General features: G+C 41.8%; 1 protein-coding gene across 1 annotated transcript in view; it reads left to right on the forward strand.

Moving 5' to 3' along the window:
* LOC143760083 (guanine nucleotide-binding protein G(q) subunit alpha) overlaps positions 1-26,346 on the forward strand; it is a 175,609-nt gene that overhangs the window by 142,884 nt on the left and 6,379 nt on the right. Inside the window, exon 6 of the mRNA XM_077249003.1 lies at positions 7,080-7,233. Coding sequence (XP_077105118.1) covers positions 7,080-7,233 — 154 coding nt within the window. The remainder of the gene's footprint in view (positions 1-7,079; positions 7,234-26,346) is intronic.

A 26,346-nucleotide genomic window follows, 5' to 3' on the forward strand; every position in this document is an offset into this window, starting at 1 on the left:
ACTACAGTGACAGTGAGTGACACATTAGCCAATGATGGGACAGTAGTAGTCCCATCATCTGGCTAATGTGTTGAATGTAAAAAAAAAAACACATGTACAGTACATACATACATACAACACACACCATGTGACATGTAACATGTGACAACATGCAACATACAACATGTGACATGCGATGACATGCAACATGCGACGACATGCACCATGCGACGACATGCGGCAACATGCGATGACATGCAGCATGCGATGACATGCGACAACATGCACCATGCGATTACATGCGACGACATGTGACATGCACCATGCAGCGACATGCAACATGCGATGACATGCAGCATGCGACGACATGCAACATGTGACATGCCACATGCTATGACATGCGACGAAATGCACCATGCGATAACATGCACCATGTGATTACATGCGACGACATGCACCATGCGATGACATGCATCATGCAATGATATGCCACATGCAATGACATGCAACATGTGACATGCGACATGCAACATGCGATGACATGCAGCATGCGATGACATGCGATTACAAGCGACGACATGCAACATGTGACATGCACCATGCGACAACATGCACCATGCGGCGACATGCACCATGCAGCGACATGCAACATGCGATGACATGCAGCATGCGACATTCGATGACATGCACCATGTGACATGCAACATACAACATGCAGTGTCATGCTACATGCGACATGCAATGACATGCGACGACATCCAACATGCCACATACAGTACGTACATACATACAACAGACATACAGTACATGTAACATAGAGTACATACTCACCATCACTTGTCACCTTGATCCCTGAAGCCATTGTCATCTGTAAAAAATATTAAAATAATAAACAAACACTATACTCCCTGATCTGCAGAAATCCAATTAAAACGAGTGTCCCTCGACGATCTCCCGTGGAGAGCAGGAGCATCTGCTGATGCGACTGCTCTCCAGGGGCTCCAGGAATACAATGATGGAAGGTATCCTTCCACAATGTATTCCTCACAATGTATTCCTACGCCCCTGTGAGAAAATAGTCCCTAGTCTCACTTTATGCCATTGCTGTGTGAGATATTTTCCCAGGCAGCAATTGCCATAAAGTGAGACTCAGAGGTTACTATAGTTCAGTGATGCACTGCAGGAGCCATTGTCTCCTGTCAGTGTGTCACTGAGGGTCCTATAGAGCAGTGACATCACCCGATGTCACTGTTCTATAGGGGAGATCGTCGTGGGACACTTGTTATTAATTGGACTACGGCGGACAGGTAGTATATGGTTTATTATTTTATGTTTTTTGCAGGCGCTGAAGTATGGTAAGTATGGTGAAATGAAGAATATTAAAATACTTTTTTCCTAATGTGTGTGTGTTTTATTAACCCTTTACTAGTATTGGATTAATAATGGATAGGCGTCTTATTGACGCCTCTCCGTTATTAACCCAGCTTAATGTCACCCTACAATAGCAAGGTGACATTAACCCCTTATTACCCCATATCTGGTATTTGTAGCCAGGGGGGGACCAATATCCATGGCCCCTCTCTAGGCTATGAATATCAGCCTGCAGCTGTCTGCGTAGCCTTTCTGGCTATAAAATATAGGGGGACCCCACATCATTTTTTTGGGTGGTCCCCCTATTTTAATAGCCAGTAAAGGCTACGCAGACAGCTGAGGGCTGATATTTATAGCAGGCTACAAATATTGGCCCCCGACCGTCGGCTTTCCCCCTCTGGTGCAGAAAATTGTGCGGGAGCCTATGCCGTTTTTTTCCGTTTTTTTATTAAATTAAACGCTCATTAAGGCCTCTTTCACACTTGCGTCGGTACAGGTCCGTTGCTATGCGTCGGGCCGACGTACTGACGCATGTTGTTAAATTTGTGCACGTGGACAGTCGATGCAGTTTTTCAACGCATCCACTGCCCATTCTGAATTCCGGGGAGGAGAGGGCGGAGTTTTGGCCATGCATGCGCGGTAGAAAATGGCGGACGCGACGGACAAAAAACGTTCACTTGAACGTTTTTTTCGTGCCAACGGACGTTGCACGACGGACGCGACGTGTGGCCATCCGTCGCAATCCATCGCTAAGACAAGTCTATGGGTAAAGAACACATCCTGCGAGCACATTTGCAGGATCCGTTTTTTTCCCAAAAAGACGGATTGCTAAAAACACAAGTGTGAAAGTAGCCTTAGAAACATCGGCCTTTCTATTATATATCTATAGATATATCTATCTATAGATATATTTATAAATAGATGTATCTATAAATACATAGATGTATCTATCCATATATATGGCTGCTGTCACACATCAGGTTTTGAAAAAAACGGATCCATTTTTTTCCGCCGGATCCGTTTTTTTCTCATAGAGTTGTATTAGCGCCGGATTGCGCCTGATGGCCACACGTTTCATCCGTTTTTTGCCGGATCGGTCAAAAAAAGCTGTTTCCGCCGGACGGAAAACACATACAGAGGAAAGTTTTTTTTCTGTCCAGCGAAAAAACGCACAGCGACGGATCCGGCAAAAAACATATGAAACTGAGATGTGAAATGATGAATCCGGCCTCGGAATCCGTTTTTTCATGCATGCACATTTTCCGTTTATTTATTTATTTCCAAAAAATGCATCCAAACCGCACCAAAAACTGCATCAAAACCTGTTGCAGTTTTGATGCAGTTTTTGGTGAGTTTTTAATGCAGTTTTTGGTGCAGTTTTGGTGCGGTTTTGATGGAGTTTTTGGTGCGGTTTTGGTGCAGTTTTGATGCGTTTTTAAAGCAGTTTTTTGCACGGTTTTGATGCATTTTTTAATTCGCTTTTGGTGCGGTTTTTGCGCGGTTTTTATGCGTTTTGGTGTGTTTTTGAAAGCTCAATAAAGATGTATTGAACAAAAAAAAAAGATTTGTGATGTCATTGTCCAACCTCCTCTTTTACATTTGTCCAACCCACACTCCATTACACACACAGATAGATGATAGATGAAATGGATAGACAGATCTACATATAGATAGATCTATAGATGCATACATCTATCTATTCATATATCTATCTATAGATATATCTGGATAGATATATCTATTGATAGATGTATGGATAGCGTAGGGTGTGTGTCCACTGTCCAGATTACATCCGAATTAGTTGCAGATTGATGCTGCGTACTTGTAGTCCCATCGGATGATGCCTGCACACACACCCCAAAAGACCCCCCGCACAACCCCGCAAACACCCGAACAGTCCCGCACACACCCGAACAGTCCCGCACCCACCCGAAAAGCCCCGCACACACCCGAACAGTCCCGCACACATCCGAACAGCCCGCAGACCCAGCACACACATACACGCACACAGTCACCGCCCACTTTCCGCCCACTCACTTCCCTCCTCCCGAACTGCAGCGTTTCTCGGACCCACATCCGCAGCAAAACTGCCGATCTTTTTTATATCTGCGGTTTTGCTGCGGATGTGCCCGAATCAATGAAAGTCTAAAGGTGCAGAAACGCTGCAGATCCGCACAAAAGGAGTGACATGCTGCGAGAAAAAAAAGCTGCTTTTCGGTGCGGCTTTTTCCGCAGCATGTGCATAACAAGTCTGCGGCTCCCATAGACTTACATTGGTTGTGCACTACACTGCGGATTTGATGCAATTCTGTGCGGCAAAAAAACCCTGTGGATCTGCAATCAGATCCGCAACGTGTGCACACAGCCTTAGCATTCAGTGAACCTAGCAAAAAAGCCAAGCAAAAAGCAAGTGTGGGATTGCACTTTTTTTGCCATTTCATTGCACTTTGAATTTTTTTCACATTTTCTGTTACATGACATGGTAAAACCAATGGTGTCGTTCAAAAGTAGAACTTGTCCCGCAAAAGATAAGCCCTCACATGGCCATATTGACGGAAAAATTATGGCTCTGGAAAGAAGGGGAGCGATAAACGAAAACAAAAAAGCTCCAGGGGTGAAGGGGTTTAGTAACATGGATATGGACATATATATAGAAATAGACATAGATATATAGATATCTCTGTATGTATTCATCTATCTATCCATCCATCCATCCATCCATCCATCCATCCGTGTGTAATGGAGTGTGGGTTGGACAAATGTAAAAGAGGAGGTTGGACAGAAATGACATCACAAATCTTTTTGAAGATAGAGGAGGGAGGTGTTGGGGTGTGATTTGGAGTGGGTGTGCCAGGTGCAGAGTTACAGGCGAGGGCAATGCATCATGGAACTTGTAGTATTAGAGCACAATAAGTCAGGAGAAAGGAAGTTGTCGATTAACCCCATGAGAGCTGGATCCAGCACTAAAGATGTGCTGCTACAGCATGATAAAAGGTAATATTGCTCAAATAAACACAGTAGATGTTTTCAGTGGCACATAATAGCAAGATTTATGAAAAAAAAAAAAAAGGTTATAGTAGCGGACAACTTCGTTAAGTAGAGCTTGACGTCCCTCAAAAATTGATGAAAAGGCAAGAAGAAAAATGGTCTAGGAGGCTTCTAAGAGGCATACAGCAACATTAAAGAGAACCTATCACATCATAAAACGCTATTAACTTGCAGAAATTGGATTAATCTACAAGTTAATAGCATTAGGCTATGTTCACACCTTGCGTTTTTATGCAAATTTTCACCTGCGTTTTACAGTACCAGTAAAGTCATATTTCAGAAATCTCATGCACACAGCTTGGTTTTTTTGTCCTCAGCATTTTGTGCACAACCTTTGGTTTTGCAGAATAGCGTGTCACTACTTTCAGCTTTTTTTTTTCAGCGCATTTCACCCATTGAAAGCAATGCATGGTGCAAAAAAAACACAGGTATCAGTTCTTGCTGCGCTTTTGGTGCCATAACCTGATGAAGTAGAATCAGATTTTTTTTTCCCCGCACTATTATCATCACGCAAAAGAGACAAATGTACAGGAAAACAAAAGCGCAGGGAAAAAAACACCATAAAAACTAAGCAAAACCTGCTTTTTTTCAACAAGTTTCTTACAGCCAAAAGAGCAGGTTTTGCCTGCAGGGAAAAAAAAAAAAGCATCAAAAATGCAAATTGTGAACGTCGCCTTAGAAATGTACCTTGCGAGACCGTGTCATCCAGGAGAAAATAAACTCTGTTCCTCCCTGGAGCCTCTTTCAGTCATACAGGCATGCCAGAGCAATTACCGTTCACTGCTTGTATCACTGTGAGTAGCAGCTGTAAGCTTGCCCTGGCACTTTGACTGACTGCAGTGTATCCCTGCAAAGCTGGCTGTAAGTCCGCTGTGACAGGTTCCATGTAAAGGAGCTGCAGAAATTTCTAGCAAGAAACAAAATGAGCAAAATCCCTGCTATAACTAAATAAGTAAAAAGCAAAGTCCTTTTGTCTGCCCTTATTCACACACTGAGGTCAACTCTGACACATGGTAAGGTTTTTATTATTAGATAGCATTGGACCAACCCGATCGGGGTCACCTTGTCGACAGTGGGATGGCTTTTATGCTATTTTTAAATAAAAACAGTATTACTAAGAACTCTGGGTTATTTAAGTGCACTTTTGCTTTTTACTTATTTAGTTACAGCAGGGTTTTTGCTCATTTTGTTTCTTTTAGGTTTTGTATGCTTTATGGCCAATGTGAACATGCGTTTATGTGCTGCAAGTATACCAACTTAATCCAAGCTCAATTTTTGTGTTTTGGTTTTTTTTTTTAGAAATTTTTAGCAAGTACTAGTTGTATGCTGTGTGTGAAAACATTCTTCCGTAGTCTTCATATGTCTGTCCTATGGGGTAGGGTTTCTTACAAAGGAAAACATCAAAGCCAGATATGTTTTGCCAAAGCATACATTTAAGTCTGCCAAAAGCATGTGTGAAAATGTTTTTTAGTGTAAGACCAAGGTTGAACTTTTGGGCCATAATTTGAAAATATATGTTTGGTTCGAAGCCAACACTGCACATCACCTATAGGTCAGCCATACCCAGAGTGAGACATGGTGGAGGCAGCATTAGGCTTTGGAGCGGTTTGTCGGCAGCAGGGTGCTGGGGCACACTGCCTTAGGCCTCTGAGCCGTGCATGATGGGCTGTTTGTGGCTTGGTTATAGCTTTACTGATACACTGAGATATAAATACACACAGTAAAATGTATTTTTTTAAAACATTTTTAAAGAGAACCTGTCAGCCGGATTGTGCTGAGTAGCCTACATACAGTGTCAGGTTAGCGCAGTTATACTGATTAAAATGATTTCTTGGTTGATGAAATCCGTCTTGTGGTTGTTTAATCTTTTTGTAGTTTTCAGTTGACGAGATGCTCGTGCCCTGGGGCAGCCTGTGGAGGGTCTTGTGTTGCTCTGATTACATATTCATCCTTATGGCTTCAGCATCCTGGCGCCTGCCTGCTAAATGTGATTTTTTTTTTTTTATTTTTTTTTTTTTTAATACCCCCTTCCCCAAACCATATTATATTCAGTATGTAAATGGGGGGAGGTTACTGAGGGATCAATGACCTGTCATAAGCCCACACAGATGAATATATTGAATATCTAAGCAGAGCGGCACAAGAAGATCCCCCCCACAGGCCGCCCCAGAGCACGAGAATCTCATTAACTTTAAACTACAAATACAGATTAAACAACAACCACAAGAAGGATTTCATCAACCAAGGTAGCCTTTATTGAACTATATTGTTTATTTTTTGTATTATAAAATTACAATTTATGTTAGTCTGGCACTGGACAGCCCCCTTTTAAATGGGTGTTCGCTTTCAACCACGTAAAATAAAATAATGCTTTCCCTATCAGCTCATTGATTGTCTACAGCAATGATGTTAATATGATGTTACTGCTGCAGCTAAAACATTGAGACTGGAGCAGGGAAAGTCTGCTTTATTTTTCAGGCCTGCCAACGTTTGAGGTCTACTTAGCTATACTAAAAGGATTTTCCATTTTCAGCAGTGTAACATGGGAATTGTGTTACTGCTTCTTAAAATGTGAGCAGTCACCACAATAAATCTTGCCGAAAACTGACTTCTGTTCTGTGACTCCCTGCTCATGTATCGCACTTCACTGTCCTTAATATGTTCTTAACTTCTTCTTGCAGAACCGGATGGAAGAGAGCAAAGCACTATTTAGGACGATAATCACATATCCGTGGTTTCAGAATTCTTCAGTCATCCTCTTTCTAAACAAGAAAGATCTCCTTGAGGAGAAAATTATGTACTCCCATCTAGTTGATTATTTTCCGGAATATGATGGTAAGTAGAATTCACGATCTTATCAAAGTTTACAGTAGCAAATTCTAAAAACTGGGCTACTTCCACGTTCTTTGTAATCATGCATTAATCACTCCATTGCTTAAAAGAAAACCATCATGAAAACACGACCATAGCAATATTTACACTAAGGTTGTATAAGAAAAAAAAAACATTTTTGGCTGTTGGCTTGTTTTGTTATCTACACAGCAGAAATTTTATAGTAGGATGTAGCATGGATTCACAACCTCTTTGTTCTGTTTTAAGCTATTTTTGCATTCCATTTTATATTGCATTTATTGTGGAGTTGCAGCAAACAAAACCTGCATTCTGATTAGATTTCTTTTGTTGTTGTTTTTTTTTTTTTTTTAGAGATTGTGTAAATTTTATGTTGCGATAGATCGGCCTTTTCTGAACTCACTGATAGCAAATGTTTTTATGTTTCCTTATTATTAACTTTGAAAAAAGGCGCTATTCTACTCTTTATATCAGAATTTTTTCTTTACATTTTAAAAAACTTTTACTTACTTTTTACTTTGAGTTCCCTTAGGGGACTTGACCTGTGATCGTTAATTTAATTACACCATATACAGCAAAACCATAGTAATTGCCGTATATAGTAATATCGTAAAAATAAGTGCCTTCTATGAGGCCCAGCCAAAGCCTGGATGTCAGCGAAGATGACATAATGGGCACGGGCTCTTTAAGCCTGCCGCCGGATGTCTTAGCAATTCTTCCGCTCCCTGTGATTGCGCCACAGGGAAGTTGATGACCACTCACAGCTGTCATCTCCCCACCCTGACCATCTGCCTCCCTTTTCTTCTTGACACTGAAGGCTGAATGTTGCTGCGTCTGGTTCAGACCTGCAGGGCTTGTTTTAAGGGCGCGGTCAGACAGCTGTATAATACGAATGGCGATCGCAGTGCACAGACTTGCCGGCGGCTCCCCTGAACAGAGCTGGACACACAAATAAATATATGAAGCTGTGACGCCCTGGTCAGCACAGCCACCAGTCAGTCCGAACATTGCAATGCGATCATCGTCCTTGTTATACTGCTGTCTGACTGCACCCTAAAGCTGAGCGTCTTTTGTAATAGTATAGTATAAGATAGTATAGGTTAAAGTGAGTGTTGATAGTGAACCATTTCGATATACTTTAACGAGTGATGACTTTAATTGTGGTCCAGTCATCGATACTTCTGACTGAAATTTTGCTTTATAACAAGCCCTAGATCGCTGCTGTGGCTGCAATGCAGGCTGAGATATGGTCATTAAATTTTTCGCGCCAGAGTCTGTTTTGGCCTTCATGACCAGGCCATTTTCTCCAATAACCCCCACAACGAGGTAAATTAGCTCCTCCCAACTCCTATCCCCAGTGTTTTTCCTGTCCCTATAGGGATGAAAAGGTCATCCTGTGGTGCTCTGAGCTGGTGGCAGACACCAGGGACTACAGATAGCCGGACAGTGGGTGATCGGTCGGCTTACCGTCCCTCTCCCTGTGCTGTTCCTTGCTCCGGTGGACCCAGGACTTGTTTCCCCCAGCCTGCGCCTCCGGTTAAAGTCTGGCGGATCCTCAGAGGTCTCAAGGTCCCATCTCCTCGCCCTGCTCATGCTACGAAGAGTTGGTATGTGGCGGGTGTGTTTCCGGCCTCCTTCGAGGAGACGCATGGGCCTGGCACCCGGATATGATGTCACACGCTAGGCGGTCTGCGTTGGCATCACTTCTGGTTTTCCGTCCCACGGTGTAATGCCCTGGGAAATTTGAATTCCGAAGCAGATGGACACCATCTGGAGATCCTTGCAGCTGGAGAGAGACGAGAGGTTTCCCTCTGATTGGGGTGAGGCGCTGGTCTGGTGGCCTGGCATAAAAGAACTCCAGACAGAAAGTCAAGCAAGAACAACAAACGAAGAAAAAACCGAAACAAAGTCCAAAATATAAATTACAAATTTTATTAAAATATATATAATATGATGTAACAGTGGGAAAAATACCGTAAAAGGAACATCACCAGGGACAATTAGTCAAATATAACACCTAATGTGATAGTATATATAAGTTTATACCCATGGGCAAAAATTACATGTAGCAGCCAGGAAAATAATAATAAATAAATAATCCATAATAATTAAAAGTGCATGTACAACTAGTACAAAATATATATATATATATATATATATGTGTGGCTCAAAAGAAAACCAAAATTTACAGATATTGGTGCAAAATAATAGTGCTAAATCTAAGCGAAATAAATTATGTAGTAATCATAGTGATATGGTCATAGTGACCCTAAAGATGAGTTGCCCAGCAAGAGACAAGAAACAAAGTATAAAAATGAATGAGAGAAAAAGTACAAAGAGAAGGAAGCCACCTAATGTTACCTGCTGCTTAAGCCAAATGGGGTAGATGTCCCTGGGATGTGCCGAGCCCCGACGCGCGTTTTGGCGTCTGCCGGGGGTGACCCCCTGACGAAAGCAGACGCCGAAACGCGCGTCGGGGCTCGGCACATCCCAGGGACATCTACCCCATTTGGCTTAAGCAGCAGGTAACATTAGGTGGCTTCCTTCTCTTTGTACTTTTTCTCTCATTCATTTTTATACTTTGTTTCTTGTCTCTTGCTGGGCAACTCATCTTTAGGGTCACTATGACCATATCACTATGATTACTACATAATTTATTTCGCTTAGATTTAGCACTATTATTTTGCACCAATATCTGTAAATTTTGGTTTTCTTTTGAGCCACATATATATATATATATATATATATATATATATATATATATATATATTGTACTAGTTGTACATGCACTTTTAATTATTATGGATTATTTATTTATTATTATTTTCCTGGCTGCTACATGTAATTTTTGCCCATGGGTATAAACTTATATATACTATCACATTAGGTGTTATATTTGACTAATTGTCCCTGGTGATGTTCCTTTTACGGTATTTTTCCCACTGTTACATCATATTATATATATTTTAATAAAATTTGTAATTTATATTTTGGACTTTGTTTCGGTTTTTTGTTCGTTTGTTGTTCTATATGGTTCCGAATGTCCATTCTACTTTCCATTGGTGCATATTAGTGGTTATGGATTTAGATATTATATATATATATTTTTTTTTTCTCTTAATTATAATTATTATATGCACCGCGCCTTGAGATATATCCAGAAAGTCAAGCAAGGTTGGACAAACTGTATGGTAGCATGGAGTGTGGAGCCCAGCGCTTTTCCAGTGCCTGTAAGTATACAGGCTTTGGAATCCGGCCATGGTGCAGGTATAGATTTTAAAGACCATTTTTTGCCATTTCCCCTCTTTCAGGGGGACAAGGAACCTGCACCAAGCAGTAAATCCAAGGCCACTGGCCGTAGATGTAGAATTTGTGCAAAGAAACTTGTGTCTTCACATGGGACGCACCTATGTCAGGACTGTATAGAGAAAATTCTTAAAGAGGAACAGCCCTCCTTAAGGGATGAAATTAAAAGGATAGTCCACCAGGAGATAGTCTTTCTTGGCGTTCTTTTCCCAGCAGTGGCTGCTCCCAGCGTCCCCCCAACAGCTAAGAAGAGAAGGATCTATCAGGAGGAGGAGGAGGATTCCCTTGAGTCCATGTCGGAAGAAGTCCTGGAGGAGGGTGAGCGGAGTCCGGGTCCTGAAGTACAGGATAGGAGGTACTACTTTTCCTCGGAAAACATGAAGGAGCTTCTCATGGCTGTGATGAGAACCATGGAGGTGGAAGAAGAAAGACCTACACGTTCAGTGCAGGAGATGTTCAGGGGGTCTCCTATCAAAAAGGAAGCTGGTGTTCTCGATACATAAAAACCTCCGTGAGCTGGTTCTGGAGGAATGGGATTCTCCAGAAAAAAGGCTTACCACTCCTTCAGAGTTAAAGGACAGATTTCCGGTTGATGAGGAGACTGAGGAGTGCTGGTTCGAGGTGCCTAACATAGACGTTCAGGTCGCTCACGTGGCCAAGAAGACTACCTTGCCATTTTAGAATTCCTCCAAGTTGAAGGATCCCCTGGAGCGCAAGATGGAGGGCCTCCTCAGAAAATCCAGGGAGTTGTCAGCAGCGCTACTGAACACAAATACTGAACGTCTGTAGCCAGGTCAATGTCGCGCTGGTTGGGGCAGCTTAAAGAACATCTTGCAACAGGGACCCCCCAGAGAGGAAATCCTCGCCTCACTACCCCTTCTTCAGAATGCTACAGCCTTCTTAGCGAATGCCTCGTCGGAATCCCTCAGAGTAGCGGCAAGATCGTCAGCCCTATCCAACTCGGTGAGATGGGCTCTTTGGCAGAGGTCATGGGGTGGTGGTATGGTATCCAAAATAATGCTATGCTCCATTCCCTTTAAGGAGAAATATATGTTCGGGCCGGCCCTGAAGGAGGTCGCTTCTTACATTACCTTCCACAATGGCGAGAAATATGCAACAACCCGTGGGTCCTATAATCCATCCAAGGAGGGAAGATAGTTTACCTCCTACCCTCCACAGAGAGTAAGAATAACACAACTCTTTGCTCAGGACGTTCGCAAGTCAGGTCTGAGAAACTTACTGGCGTTAGGGGCAATTTATTATTATTATACATTTATATAGTGCCATTTATTCCATGGCGCTTTACGTGTGAAAAGGGGCAAATATAGACAAGCACAATAAACATGAGCAATACAAGGCACACACAAGTACAGAAGAAGAGAGGACCCTGCCCGCGAGGGCTCAGTCTACGGGGGATGGGTGAGGATATACTAGGAGAGGGTAGAGCTGATCGTGCTGCAGTTCAGCAGACTAAGGATCACTGCAGATTGTAGGCTTGTCGGAAGAGGTGGGTCTTCAGGTTCTTTTTGAAGGTTTCCGTGGTAGGCGAGAGTCTGATGTGTTGAGGTAGAGAGTTTCAGAGTATGGGGAAGCACGAGAGAAGTCTTATATGCAGTTGTGGGAAGAAGAGATTAGAGGGGAGTAGAGAAGGAGATCTTGAGAGGATCGAAGGTTGTGTGTGGTTAAGTACCAGGAGGTCATGTCACAGATGTATGGAGGAGACAGGTTGTAGAAGTTATTTTACACCAAAATTTTTAATTTTCACAAGGGTAACAGGAGAACATGCACGATACAATTTGTTGTCCAATTTCTCATGAATACATACAGTGAGAAAAAGAATATACACAAATACTGTATATACTGTAATTCTATATATACATAACATGATAGTTATATTTTAGTACAAATTACATTCCTAATACTGTAGTGATTTATTAGGTCAGGAATTAAAGGGAACCTGTCGAAGATGAGCTAAGCCCACCGGCATCAGGGGCTTATCTACAGCATTCTGTAATGCTGTAGATAAGCCCTCGATGTATCCTGAAAGATGAGAAAAATAGGTTAGATTATACTCACCCAGGGGCGGTCCCGCTGCGGTGGGCGTCGCGGTCTGGTCTGGGGCCTCCCATCTTCTTACGGTGAGGTCATCTTCTTGTCTTCACGCTCCGGCGCAGGAGTACTTTTTCTGTCCTCTTGAGGGCAGAGCAAAGTACTGCAGTGAGCAGGCGCTGGGCCTCTCTGACCTTTCCCTGCGCACTGCAGTACTTTGCTCTGCCCTCAATAAGGCAGACAAAGTACACTGGAGCCGCAGCGTGAAGACAAGAAGAGGACGTCATCGTAAGAAGATGGGAGGCCCCGGACCGCGACGCCCATCGGACCGGACCTCAGCGGGGAACGCCCCTGGGTGAGTATAATCTAACCTCTTTTTCTCATCTTTCAGGATACATCGGGGGATTATCTACAGCATTACAGAATGCTGTAGATAAGCCCCTGATGCCAGTGGGCTTAGCTTATCTTCGATTTTGGGGGTGACAGGTTCCCTTAATTTTTGCCAGAGCTGTATATTAAAGAGACCACTGCAAAATGTTCACTTTGTCTGATTTTTCTCTTTATAGGTATATTTGTGAGTAAAATGTAAATTGTTCATTTATTCGATAAAAATTCTGACAACATGTCTCCTAATTCCCAAGCAATAAATGTAGTATTTTTTTTTCTGAAAAGGAGACATGTCAAAATTACAGAACAAAAAACAAACCGTTCTTTCAGACCTCAAATAATGCAAAGAAAACAAGATCATAATCGTTTAGAAACAACAATACTAATGTTTTAATTCAGGAAGAGTCCGGAAATCAATACTTTGTGGAATAACCATGATTTTTAACCACAGCTTTCATGCATCTTGGCATGCTTTCCACTAGTCTTTCCCACTGCTTCTGGCGCAAAAATGTAAGCGGTTCTTCTTTGTTTGATGGCTTGTGACTATCCATCATCCTCTTCATTACATTCCAGAGGTTTACAATGGGGTTCAGGCCTGGAGATTGGGCTACCCATGACAAGGGTTTTGATGGGGTGGTCTCCTAATTTTTGCCAGAGCTGCATACTGGGGGGAGGGGGGGGGGGGGTGAATAAGTTTTTGATACACTGCCGATTTTGCAAGTTTTCCCCTCTACAAAGAATGGACAGGTCCATAATTTTTATCGTAGGTACACTTCAACTGTGAGACAGAATCTAAAAAAATAAATAAATAAAAGAGAAAATCACATTATATGATTTTTAAATAACTAAATTGCACGTTCATGCATGAAATAAGTATTTGATCACCTACCAACCAGCAAGAATTCTGGCTCTCACAGACCTGTTAGTTTTTCACACAATCAGTCACACTCCAACCTCTCCACTTTGGTCAAGACCTAAGAGCTGTCTAAGGATACCATGGACAAAATTGTAGACCTGCACAAGTCTGGTAATAAGGCAAAAATACACTCAATTCAGTAGGGGGTCCCCCAGCTAATAGGAAGAGAATACAAACAAGAATTAGAATAAAACAAAAATATTTTTATTAATTTAACAAAATTTTAAAACGGTTAAAAAGATAGGGCAGAAAATCCTCCAATAAAGCGGAAACGCTGCAGACAGTTGTTAACCCCTTCACCCCAGCAGCTTTTTTCGTTTTCGTTTTTCGCTCCCCTCCTTCCCAGAGCCATAACTATTTTATTTTTCTGTCAATATGGCCATGTGAGGGCTTATTTTTTGCGGGACGAGATGTACTTTTGAATGATACCATTGGTTTTACCATGCCGTGTAACAGATAATGGCAAAAAAATTCCAAGTGCTATGAAATTGCAAAAAAAGTGCAATCTCACACTTGCTTTTTGTTTGGCTTTTTTGCTAGGTTCACCAAATGCTAAAACTAACCTGCCATTATGATTCTCCAGGTCATTACAAGTTCTTAGACATCAAACATGTCTAGTTTCTCATTTATTTAAGTGGTAAAAAAAAATTCCAAAGTTTGCTAAAAAAAAAAAAAAAAAAAAAAAAAATTGCGCAATTTTAAGATACCCGTAGCGTCTCCAATTTTTTAGATTTTTTTTCTCGCTACACCATTTAGCGATCAGGTTAATCCTTTGTTTTTATTGATAGATTGGGCGATTCTGAACGCGGCGATACCAAATATGTGTAGGTTTGATTTTTTATTTTTTTTAAATTTTGATTGGGGCGAAAGGGGGGTGATTTGAACTTTAAAAATCTAAAAAAAAAAAAAAATATATAAAATACTTTTTTTTTTTTACTTTTGGCATGCTTCAATAGCCTCCATAGGAGGCTAGAAGCATGCATTACACGATCGCCTCTGTTACATAGAGGTGAAGCACAGATCACCTCTATGTAGCAGAAATGCAGGGTTGCTTTGAACGCTGACCACAGGGTGGCGTTCAAAGCAATCGGCCATCAACAACCATAGAGGTCTCAAGGAGACCTTCGGTTGTTATGGCAATGCACAGATGACCCCCGATCATGTGACGGGGGTCAGCGGTGCGAGCATGTCCGGCCGCGTGGCCGGGAGCACTAGTTAAATGCCGCTGTCAGCGTTTGACAGTGGTATTTAACTAGTTAATGGGTGCGGGCGGATCGCGATTCCGCTCGCGCTCATTGCGCGCACATGTCAGCTGTACAAAATAGCTGACATGTCGCGGCTTTGAGGTGGGCTCACTGCCGGAGCCCACCTCAAAGCGGGGGTTCTGCCAGCTGACGTACTATTCCGTCAGCTGGCAGAAAGGGGTTAAAGATGTAAATAAGGGTAGGGAGGCAGAAGGATATATAAGGGTAGGGGTCTTGGAGTTCAAAAATTTGCTTAAATGCAGGTAGAAAGCCAATGAAAAGTAAAAACAAAAAAAAAAAACTATTAATATACCTTAGTGCAGTCCATTCATAGGCTCTGCAGTATACATGTATAAAGGAGTGCATCACAGCAGAGAAGTTCCATATTGAACATGTGGCTTAAAAAAAAAAACCTACCCATAACACCAAATTGTATTGGACTAAATGTCCATGGTGTGCATACCCAGGTGTAGTCACAGAGCATGGTGTTGCATTCCCCTCACACCCGACGGGTGTCCTTAAACTGATCGCCTCTTCCGGGGTCGTGTGTTTTTAGGACAATAGACTGGCAGCTTGGTGAGCAGGTAAAAACTGTTGGCACAATTACTAGAAAATAGAAGAAACACAAGATGACTGTCAATCTTCATGCAAGATCTGGCCCCATGGGTTAAGGATGATTCTGACAAAGGTAAGGAATCGGCCCACAACTACACGGGAGAACCTGGTCAATGACTTGAAGAGAGCTGGGACCACTGTCTCAAACATTACCATTAGTAACACACTACGCCATCAGGGATTAAAATCCTGCAGTGCACACAAGGTCCCCCTGCCCATGGCAGCACATGTCCAGGCCTGTTTGAAGTTCGCCAATGAGCATCTGGATGATCCAGAGGAGGCATGGGAGAAGGTCATGTGGTCAGATGAGACCAAAATAGAACTTTTTTGCATCAACTCCTCTCGCCATGTTTGGAGGAAGAAGGAAGAGTACAACCCCAAGAAGACCATCCCAACCGTGAAGCATGGTAGTGGAAACCTCATACTTTAAAGGTGCTTTTCTGTAACGGGGGCAGGATGACTGAACCGTATTCAAGGGAGGATGGATGGGGTTGTGTATCATGAGATTTTGGCCAAAAACCTCCTTCTCTCAGTAGGTGAATTCAAGATGGGTCATGGCTGGGTTTTCCAGCATGACAATTACCCGAAACAGACAGCCAGGGCAACAAAGGAGTGGCTCTGTAAGATGCATTTCATGTCCTGAAGTGGCCTAGCCAGTCTCCAGACCTAAACCCAATAAAAAAATCTTTGGAGAGACCTGAAATTCATTGTTGCCTAGCGGTGATCTGGAGAAGATCTGTATGGAGTAGTGGACCAAAATTTATGCTGCAGTGTGTGCAAATTTGGTCAAAAACTATAGGAAATGTTTGACCTCTGTGATTACAAACAAAGGTTTCTGTGCTAAATATTAAGTTCTGTTTTTCTATTGTATCAAATACTTATTTGATTATATAAAATGTAAATTAATTACGTAATAATCTTACAATGTGATTTTCTGGATTTGTTTTTAAGATTCTGTCTCACAGTTGGTGTACCTTCAATAAAAATTACAAACCTCTTCATTTTTTGAAGGTGGGAAAACTTGCAAAATCGACAATGTATCAAATACTTATTTTCCCCACTGTAGATACCCCGTACGTGTTGGAAAATACTATTTGGGCGCACGGCAGGGCTCTGAAGGGATCGAGCACCGTTTGACTATTGGAGATCAAAACTATCCTCGATACTGGACAATGCCGTGTTGTGTTTGGAGAACCCCCGAGGTTCCTAAACAGTGGAAACACCCCCCCCCCCCCCCCCCCAAGTTACTCCATTTTGAAACTAGATCCCTCACAGAGTTTATCTAGAGGTTTGGTGAGCACTAGTGATGAGCGAGTATACTCTTTGCTCAGGTTTTCCCGTGCTCGGGTGGTCTCCGAGTATTTGTGACTGCTTGGAGATTTAGCTTTCCTTGCCGCAGCTGCATGATTTGCGGCTACTAGACAGCTTGATTACATGTGGGGATTCCCTAGCAACCAGGCAACCCCCACATGTAGTCAGGCTGGCTACCAGCCATAAATCATGCAGCTGAGTCAACAAAAACTAAATCTCCGAGCAGTCACAAATACTTGGAGACCACCTGAGAATGTTTGGGAAAACCCGAGCAACGAGTATACTCGCTCATCACTAGTGATTACCTTGAACCCCAAGGGCTTCACAGAATTTTATAATGTTGAGCTGTGAAAATTAAATAAATTTTTCACAAAAATGTTATTTTAGCCCAAAATTTTTTATCTGCAGGTGTGATGACCATCTTGTCACCACAGATGCCTCAGAGTTTTAAAATCTTGGGATGTGGAAATAAAATATTACGTTGTTTTCATGAAAAATTTGATTTCGCTTTAAATTTATCATTTTCCCAAGGGTAAAAGGAGAAAATGGACCCCACAGTCCATTTTGAAATTTCTCCTGAGTGTGCTAATACCGTTGGAAACTACATTTCCCCCAAGAAAGTAATATTGTAGATTTGGATAGAATGGTTTGTTGGTGACCTGTCACATTGTCAGAGCCTCTGAGTTGCCAGAATAGCAGAACCAACCCCTTCCCAACGTAAGTTACCACATTTTACAACCTATCACCCTGAATGAATTCCTCTAGTGGTTCAGTGAGCATACTGACACCACAGCTGTTTCATAGATTTTTCATAGATTTTTATAACATTGGGTGGTGAAGAAAAAATATTTACAATTTTACCACTAAAATGTTTTTTAATCCAAGATTTTACATTTTTATGTGGGAAAATAGGTAAATTAGAAATTAAGCAAGCTCCATTCAAATGTGTCATGGATTGAAAATGGTCACTACATCCAGAGGTTTATAAAATGGGGTCACTTCAGGGGGATTCTGCTGTTCTGGCACTTTTCAGAGCTGCTAAGTGCCAGAACAGCAGAATCCGCCCTGAAGTGACCCCATTTTGGAAATGACACTCCTCTCTAAACAGTTTTCATTTCAGGAAGTATGGCTTCTATAAATTTGAACTAGCCTAATAGGATTGTGGATTCTGACTGATAAATTGGCAAGCATATAAATATGTTTGCAAGACAATATTCTCTAGCAACTTATCTGTCACAAACAAATTAAAAAATGAACTGGTCCAAAATCTTCCAACTCCACTTTTATATCAGGTATGACATTAAATCAGGGATGAATGTAGTAGCTGAATGCAAACTTAACCATCTAGGAATTGCTACATTAGGTGGCAAATCCCCTTGAACATTGATTGGCATGCGCCAATTCACTAGTACTAGGGTCTTCGCTTGTAGTGGGCATTGTTCTCTGATTTGGAGACATTTCTCCAGTAGTGCTATTTGCCTGTCTTGTACTGGTCCTTGTCGCTTTTGAGGATGGACCAGAATGACTGCTCATTTCTGAGCTATCACTGTCGCTGCATCGAAAACCTTTGAATTCCTCATCGCCGTCTGTTACTTTCTTCACTGTCAGAACCTGAAAGAGCATACACCTCCTCTGTAGTAGAAGACTGACATGCCATTTTATTACTTCATATATTTTTTTATTCAATGGAAAAAATAAGTATTTGACGTGCTGCTGATTGTGAAAGTTTTCCTACCTACAAATAATGGAGAGGTCTGTCATTTTTATTTTAGGTATACTTCAACTGTGAGAGCCAAAATCGTTTTTTGCATGAGATATGATGTCATAAACATCTCTGAAACTTGGTGGGATGATACACATTCTTGGAATACAAACCTTGAAGGCTACAACTTATTTATTAGAAACCGGATTAATAAGAAGGGAGGAGGTGTTGCATTGTATTTTTGCGGAAAACTAATATTTCCACAGAGATCCAAGCTTCAGAGACTGGTAGCTCTGTAGAAACTGTTTGGGTAAGGACACTATTGTAGGTGTTTACTATAGGCCCATGGACAGACTTGACATATGAATTAACTCTTTTTACATCAGATGTCTCTGTTCTCAAAAAAGTACAACATAGTGATCATGGGAGAGTTTAACTATCCAGATATTTGTTGGGAATCTCTCTCAGGCAAAGCAATTTTGTCCAGAAAATTCTTATCTTCTCTTGCTAAGAACTTTATCTTTCAAAAGGTAGAAGAGAGAACAATATGATCTGCAATCTTGGACCTAATTCTTACCAACAGGGAGAAAATGGTTGAGGAAGTAAAGGTGGCTGGGAATTTAAGCCAGAGATCATGCTATCCTCGAATTTTGGATTACAAGAAGAGGAAGACAAGAGAGGACGCAGACTTTAAGGTTGGACTTCAGAAAGTCAGATTTTAATGCACTGAGAAAGAGGGTAGAGAATGGTCCAATAGCTGGAAGTTCTAAAGGACAGAAATGTCCAAGAAGGATGGGAGATTTTGCTAAATGAAAATCGGTAACACAATCGGTAACTATCCCAAAAAGAATCAAGAATTGTAAGCATTTAAAGAGACCAGGGTGGATGAACACAGAACTTAATCACTTGTTAAAAGTGAAAAAAGAAGTGTATATCAACTGGAAAAAGGGGGCTGATCTAAAGAAGAATATAACGCTGTTTGCAAGGAATGTAGGGTAAGAGTAAGAAGAGCTAAAGCCAGTAATGAAGTAAGGCTTGCAGTAAAAAAGGATTCTGGGGGTATGTCAAAAGCAAAAGAAAAGTCAAAGATGCTATAGGATTTTTACAGGATGAAAAGGGTGAAGTGGTCAAAAATTATGTTGAGAAGGCGAACTTTTGAATTCCTATTTTGCATCCGTGTTCTCTGAGAAAGCAATTGTCAACCGGTGCCATCAAAAAAATAAAAATTATCCACACTATCCATAAACAGAGAGATGGTGTAGGAACACTTACTAATTTAAATTAATTTAAATTTTGTGGTCCAGATAAATTAGATCCTAGGGTACTGAAAGAATAGTCAGAGGAAATTGCAGATCCACTTGCCAGGATCTTTGAAAAATCCTGGAAAACAGGAGAAGTCCCAGAAGATTGGAGAAGGGTAAATGTTGTCCCAATCTTCTGAAAAGGAAAGAAGACTGACACCGGAAAATACAGTCCAGTGAGCCTTACTTCTCTACCAGAAAAGATATTTGAACAAATTATTAAACAGCATATATATAAGTACTTGGATATGAATACAGTAATTAACCAGAGCCAGCATGGGTTTGTAGCAAACAAGTCATGCCACACTAATCTAATTTCCTTCTATGATGGAATCACTGACTGGGTGGATCAGGGAATTGTGGTAGATATAGTATATCTCGACTTCAGCAAAGCATTTGATAAAGTGTCTCCTTCTATCCTTATTGAAAAAATGACCACGTATGGGATTGACGAGGCTATGGGATTGACGAGGCTGTGGGTTAGGTGGATTCATAACTGGCTCAATGATTGTACTCAAAGAGTGGTATTAAATGGCTGCACATCCAATTGGAAAAGTGTTTCAAGTGGGGTACCTCAAGGCCCTGTCCTGGCCCCAGTGTTAAACCTTTTTTATAAATGATCTAGATAACGGAATTTAAGGTAAAGTAATCAAATTTGTAGATGATGCAAAGCTTGGAGGGATAGCTAACACGAGAGAAGACAGAGAAAGGGTTCATAAGGATATAGATAAGCTTGAACAATGGGCAGCGACTAATAGAATGGTATTTAACCGGGAGAAATCCAAGATTCTACATCTGGGCAAGAAAAATGAAAATCACATCTATAGAATGGGAGTAATAGAATTAAGCAACAGCACATGTGACTGACTTGGGTATACTAATAAATCACAGACTGCACATGAGTCAACAGTGTGATGCAGCAGCAAAAAGGCAAACACAGTTCCAGGATGTATTAAGAGAAGCATAGAATCTAGATCACGTGAAATAATTATCCTCCTCTACTCCTACTTGGTCAGTCCTCATCTGGAATACTGTGTCCAGTCCTGGTCACCACATTTTAAAAAAGACATTAAAAAAAATGTTTCAAGTTCAGAGCAAATTAGGTCCTACGAGAAACGCTTAAAGGATCTGGGAATGTTTAGCTTGCAGAAAACAAGGTTAAAAGGAGACTTAATAGCTGTCTACAAATATCTGAAGGGATGTCAGTGTGGAGAGATCATCATTATTCTTATCTGCACATGGAAACATGAAAAGCAATGGAATGAAACTGAAAGGGAGAAGATAGATTATGTATTAGAAAAAACTTTTTGACCTTGAAGGTGATCAATGAGTGGAACAGGGTGCCACAAGAGGTGGTGAGTTCTCCTTCAATGGAAGTCTTCAAACAGAGGCTGAACAGACATCTGTCTGAGATGGTTTAGTGAATTCTGCATTGAGCGGGGGTTGAACACTATGATCCTTGAGGTCCCTTCCAACTCTAGCGTTTTATGATTCTATGAAATAAGTATTTGCTACAATAGAAAAACAGAACTTAGTATTTGATACAGAAACATTTATTTGCATTTACAGAGGTCAGACATTTCCTGTAGTTCTTTACAAAGTTTGCACATACTGCAGCAGGGATTTTGGCCCACTTCTCCATTCAGATCTTTTCCAGATATTTCAGGTTCTCGGACTGTTGCTGGGCAACATTGAGTTATAAATCCATCCAAAGATTTTCTATTGGGTTCAGGGCTGGAGATTGGCTAGGCCACTCCAGGACCTTCTTATGGAGCCACTCCTTAGTTGCCGTGGCTATGTGTTTCAGGTCATTGTCATGCTGGAATACCAAGCCACAACCCATCTTCAATGTTTTTACTCAGGGAAATAGGTTGTTGCTAAAATTTCACAATACATGACCCCGTCCATCCATCAGTACGGTGCAGTCGTCCTGTCCCCTTTGCAGAAAAGCACTGCCAAAGTATGATGATTCCCTCACCATTCTTAACCGTTGGGACAGTGTTCTTGGGGTTGTACTCCTCCTTCTTCCTCCAAACAGGCGAGTGGAGTTGATACCAAAAAGTTATATTTCCCAGGACGTCCATCATGACAGCACGACAGAGGGTAGACCTACTCATCCTCTAGGGACAGGAAACAAGACCCCTTCTCCACTTCAACCTCAGTGTCTTTCCTGTCCCTAGCGGGAGCCGACGCAGAGAGAGACATGCAGCAGTGCGAACATTTAGCTGGGAGCTCAGGGATCAGAAGCGGTCGATCCCTTCCTTTTGTCTAGAGGCTCAAGGCTGATACCTCGCTGGGCAGGGGACCATCCGCCAAGTCGGTAGAGCAGGATTTAGCTCCAGACTTTGTTGCTTCCCTCAGCCAAGGGCTCTCGGCGCCACAATGCGTCTGCTGGCCGAACTTCCGGGTCGCGTGCAGCGTGTGTTCCAGCGTGTGTTCCAGCGTGGAACGCATTTCTGGTCTAGGACTCCTTTTGATGACGCACGTGCTTTCCAGCATGGAATGCATTTCCGGTTCAGAGGGACAGAACAGCGTGTGTTCCACTATGGAATGCAAGGAAATGCTATGGGGGATGTAGGAAAGACAATATAAAAGGGTGCTGTCATGGGGTTTGAGTATGCCCAGTCTGAACAATGGATGCTAATCCTTCTCGCTCAGAGCCACTAGCCGTTCAGTCCCTTGGCAATGTAAGTGATCCGCATAGCTACTTTGGTCCATTTCTGTAAGGTGAAACCCCATATCTAAAATCACAAATCTATCTTTTAAAATAGGACAGAGGGAAGCCCTTAGGATCAGGGTCTTCTTCGTGGAAAAAACCTAGGCGAGGTCCAGCATAACAATTATAAAAACTTGATTCCAGCTCACCTACCCTCGCCCTGGTCTCACATCAAGGAAAATAGAAAAAATTGGAGTCTGGCTCAACAGGACTGGACTTTCCTTTTCTTTTTATTTTTCAAAAGAAAATATGGTGCATACAAAAGAAAAATTTACATGGTCGACCTGACCCAGTCGACTCGTTTCGACTGCACTAGGCAGTCTTACTCATGACTGAGTAAGGGGAGGGATCCTTATCTGCAAATAGGATCAGTTAATAGACTCTACCCTTCTTTCCTTCCAAATGTAATATCTAGGACAAATTTGAACCAAGAGATTGTTCTACCATCTTTTTGTCAGCTTCCAAAGAAGGAAATATTATTCCACACTCTGGGCTAAGAAGATCAGTGATGCATTACGTAGAAGCTACAGGATCCTGGAGACAGGACATATATCTGTTTGTACAGCATTCAGGAAGAAATAAGGGCAGAAAAACCTCAAAGGCGACCCTATCCAGATGGATTACTTCAGCGATATCTCTGGCATATGAATCGGAGAAGAAATAACCCCCGCTTAACATTAAAACTCACTCCACAAGAGCAATTTCCGTGTCCTGAGCTGAAAGAGTGGGAGCCTCCGCAGACCAGATCAGCACCCCGCAACATGGTCTAACCTAACTACCTTCTGTAGGCACTACAAACTAGATGTAATATCAGGTCAACAGCTATCCTATGGACGGAAAGCCCTTCCGGCAGTAGTCCCACCCTGAGATGCCTTTATTTGGTATTTCTCCTGTTGTGCTGTCATGAGACATCCTGGGAAAAAAGGAATTGGTCCTACCGGTAATTGTATTTCCAGTCCATGATGACACCACCATTATATTCCCTCCCGTGACTTCTGAATTTTTATGTGAAATTAACATTTGTGTGTGAGAATTCAATAAAACAGTTGCATCTATCTTGGTGTGGTGATTGGTAAAGCACTGAGGGGGAGGACGGATTTTAACTTCTCTTGCGTTTCCTGTCCATAGAGATTGAGTAGGACTCCCTACTGTGGTGCTGTCATGATGGACTCCTGGAAATACAATTACCAGTAGGACTAATTCCAAGTTTTGGTCTTATGTGACCATATGACCTTCTCCCATGCCTCCTGTGGATCATCCAGATGGTCACTGGTGATCTTCAAATGGGCCTGGACATGTGCTGGTGTGAGCCTTTCATGCCCTGAAGGATTTTAATCCATGATGGCTTAGTGTGTTACGGTAAAGTTTGAGACTGTTGTCCCATCTCTCTTCAGGTCACTGACCAGGTCTTCCTGTGTAGTTCTGGGCTGATTCGGGACCTTTCTCAGAATCATCCTTACCCCACGAGGCGAGATCTTGCATGGAACCCTAGACCGAAGAAGATTGACAGTCATCTTGTGTTTCTATTTTCTAATCATTGTGGCAACAGTTGTTGCCTTCCCTCCAAGCTGCTTGCCTATTGTCCTGTAGCCCATTCCAGCATTGTGCAGGTCTATAATTTTGTCCTTGGTGTCTTTAGACAGCTCTTTGGTCTTGGCCATGGTGGAGAAGTTGGAGTGCGATTATATGTACAGGTATCTTTTATACAGGTAACAAGTTCAAACAGGTGCATTTAATACAATGTGATTTTTTTTTTTGGGGGGGTTGTTTTTAGATTCTGTCTCACAGTTAAATTGTACCTACGATAAAAATTACAGACCTCTCCATTTTTTGTAGGTGGGAAAACTCACAATATCATCAGTGTATCAAATATTTCTCCCCGGTATATATTAATTCTTGAACTAATAGATCACTGACCGTATTAGGAATGTATTTTGTACTAAATTATAACTATCAAATTATGTATATATAATATTGTATATAATATTTGTATGTGTATATTACACAAATTAACAAATTGATTAATGTAATAAATGTATTTAACTAATTGATCAAATACTTGATAGAACTGATAAATGATTGGTAAAACTATTGCAATAAACTTTAAGCATTACCATAACTTTTAGCCTAACCCTGATGATTTATTTAAATTTTAATAATATAAATCTATTAATTGTGAATAATCTAAACAACGTATACTATACTAAACACCTACCCTATCTAACCATATATCCTAACTAATAAATTGATGGGACTAACTGGGAAAGTTGGGAAGCTATTGCTTTGTCTGTTATGTTGAGCAGAGCTACGGAGGGCTGCTTAGTTCCTCTGTTAAACCCCATCCACTGCCTCACCTCTTCCATTCAGCTCCGCCTACGACGGCATGCGTCCTGCATACCTATCTTTAACATTGGGTACACAGGCCATGCGAATGTATGTGCATGCCTTAGGCTACTTTCACACTAGCGTTAACTGCATTACGTCTCAAAACGTCTTTTTTCCGAAAAAACGCATCCAGCAAAAGTTTTTGCTGGATGCGTTTTTTCCCCATAGACTTGTATTGGCGACGTATTGCGACGGATTGACATACGTCGTGTACGTTTTACGACGGATGCGTCGAAATTTGGCGATACGTCGTCGGCAAAAAACGTTGCTTGTAGCGTTTTTTGTCTCCGCCTAAAAAACGTGTCGCGACGCATCCTGCGGCATGCGTCGTTGGCTACAATGGAAGCCTATGAGCGACGGATGCGTCGGGACACGTCGTACGACGCAATGCAGCGCTGCAATATGTTTTTTTACACTGAGCATGCTCAGAAGCTGGATTTTGTTGCCAAATGGCCAGACACCCCCAAATCTATATAAACCTGGCCTGGGCCTTCAACCCCACATATATGGCCACGTATATACGTGGCACTTATATACGTGGCACTTATATATGTGGCACTTATATACGTGGCACTTAAATACGTGATACGTGGCACTGAAATACGTGGCACTGAAATACGTGGCACTGAAATACGTGGCACTTAAATACGTGATACGTGGCACTGAAATACGTGGCACTGAAATACGTGGCACTTAAATACGTGGCACTTATATACGTGGCACTTATATACGTGGCACGTATTTAAGTGCCACGTATATAAGTGCCACGTATATAAGTGCCACGTATATAAGTGCCACGTATATAAGTGCCACGTATATAAGTGCCACGTATATAAGTGCCACGTATATAAGTGCCACGTATATAAGTGCCACGTATATAAGTGCCACGTATATAAGTGCCACGTATATAAGTGCCACGTATATAAGTGCCACGTATATAAGTGCCACGTATTTCAGTGCCACGTATTTCAGTGCCACGTATTTCAGTGCCACGTATTTCAGTGCCACGTATCACGTATTTAAGTGCCACGTATTTCAGTGCCACGTATCACGTATTTAAGTGCCACGTATTTCAGTGCCACGTATTTCAGTGCCACGTATTTCAGTGCCACGTATCACGTATTTAAGTGCCACGTATTTCAGTGCCACGTATTTCAGTGCCACGT

The sequence above is a fragment of the Ranitomeya variabilis genome, chromosome 1 (assembly GCF_051348905.1).
Source record: "Ranitomeya variabilis isolate aRanVar5 chromosome 1, aRanVar5.hap1, whole genome shotgun sequence".
Classification (NCBI taxonomy): Eukaryota; Metazoa; Chordata; class Amphibia; order Anura; family Dendrobatidae; genus Ranitomeya; species Ranitomeya variabilis.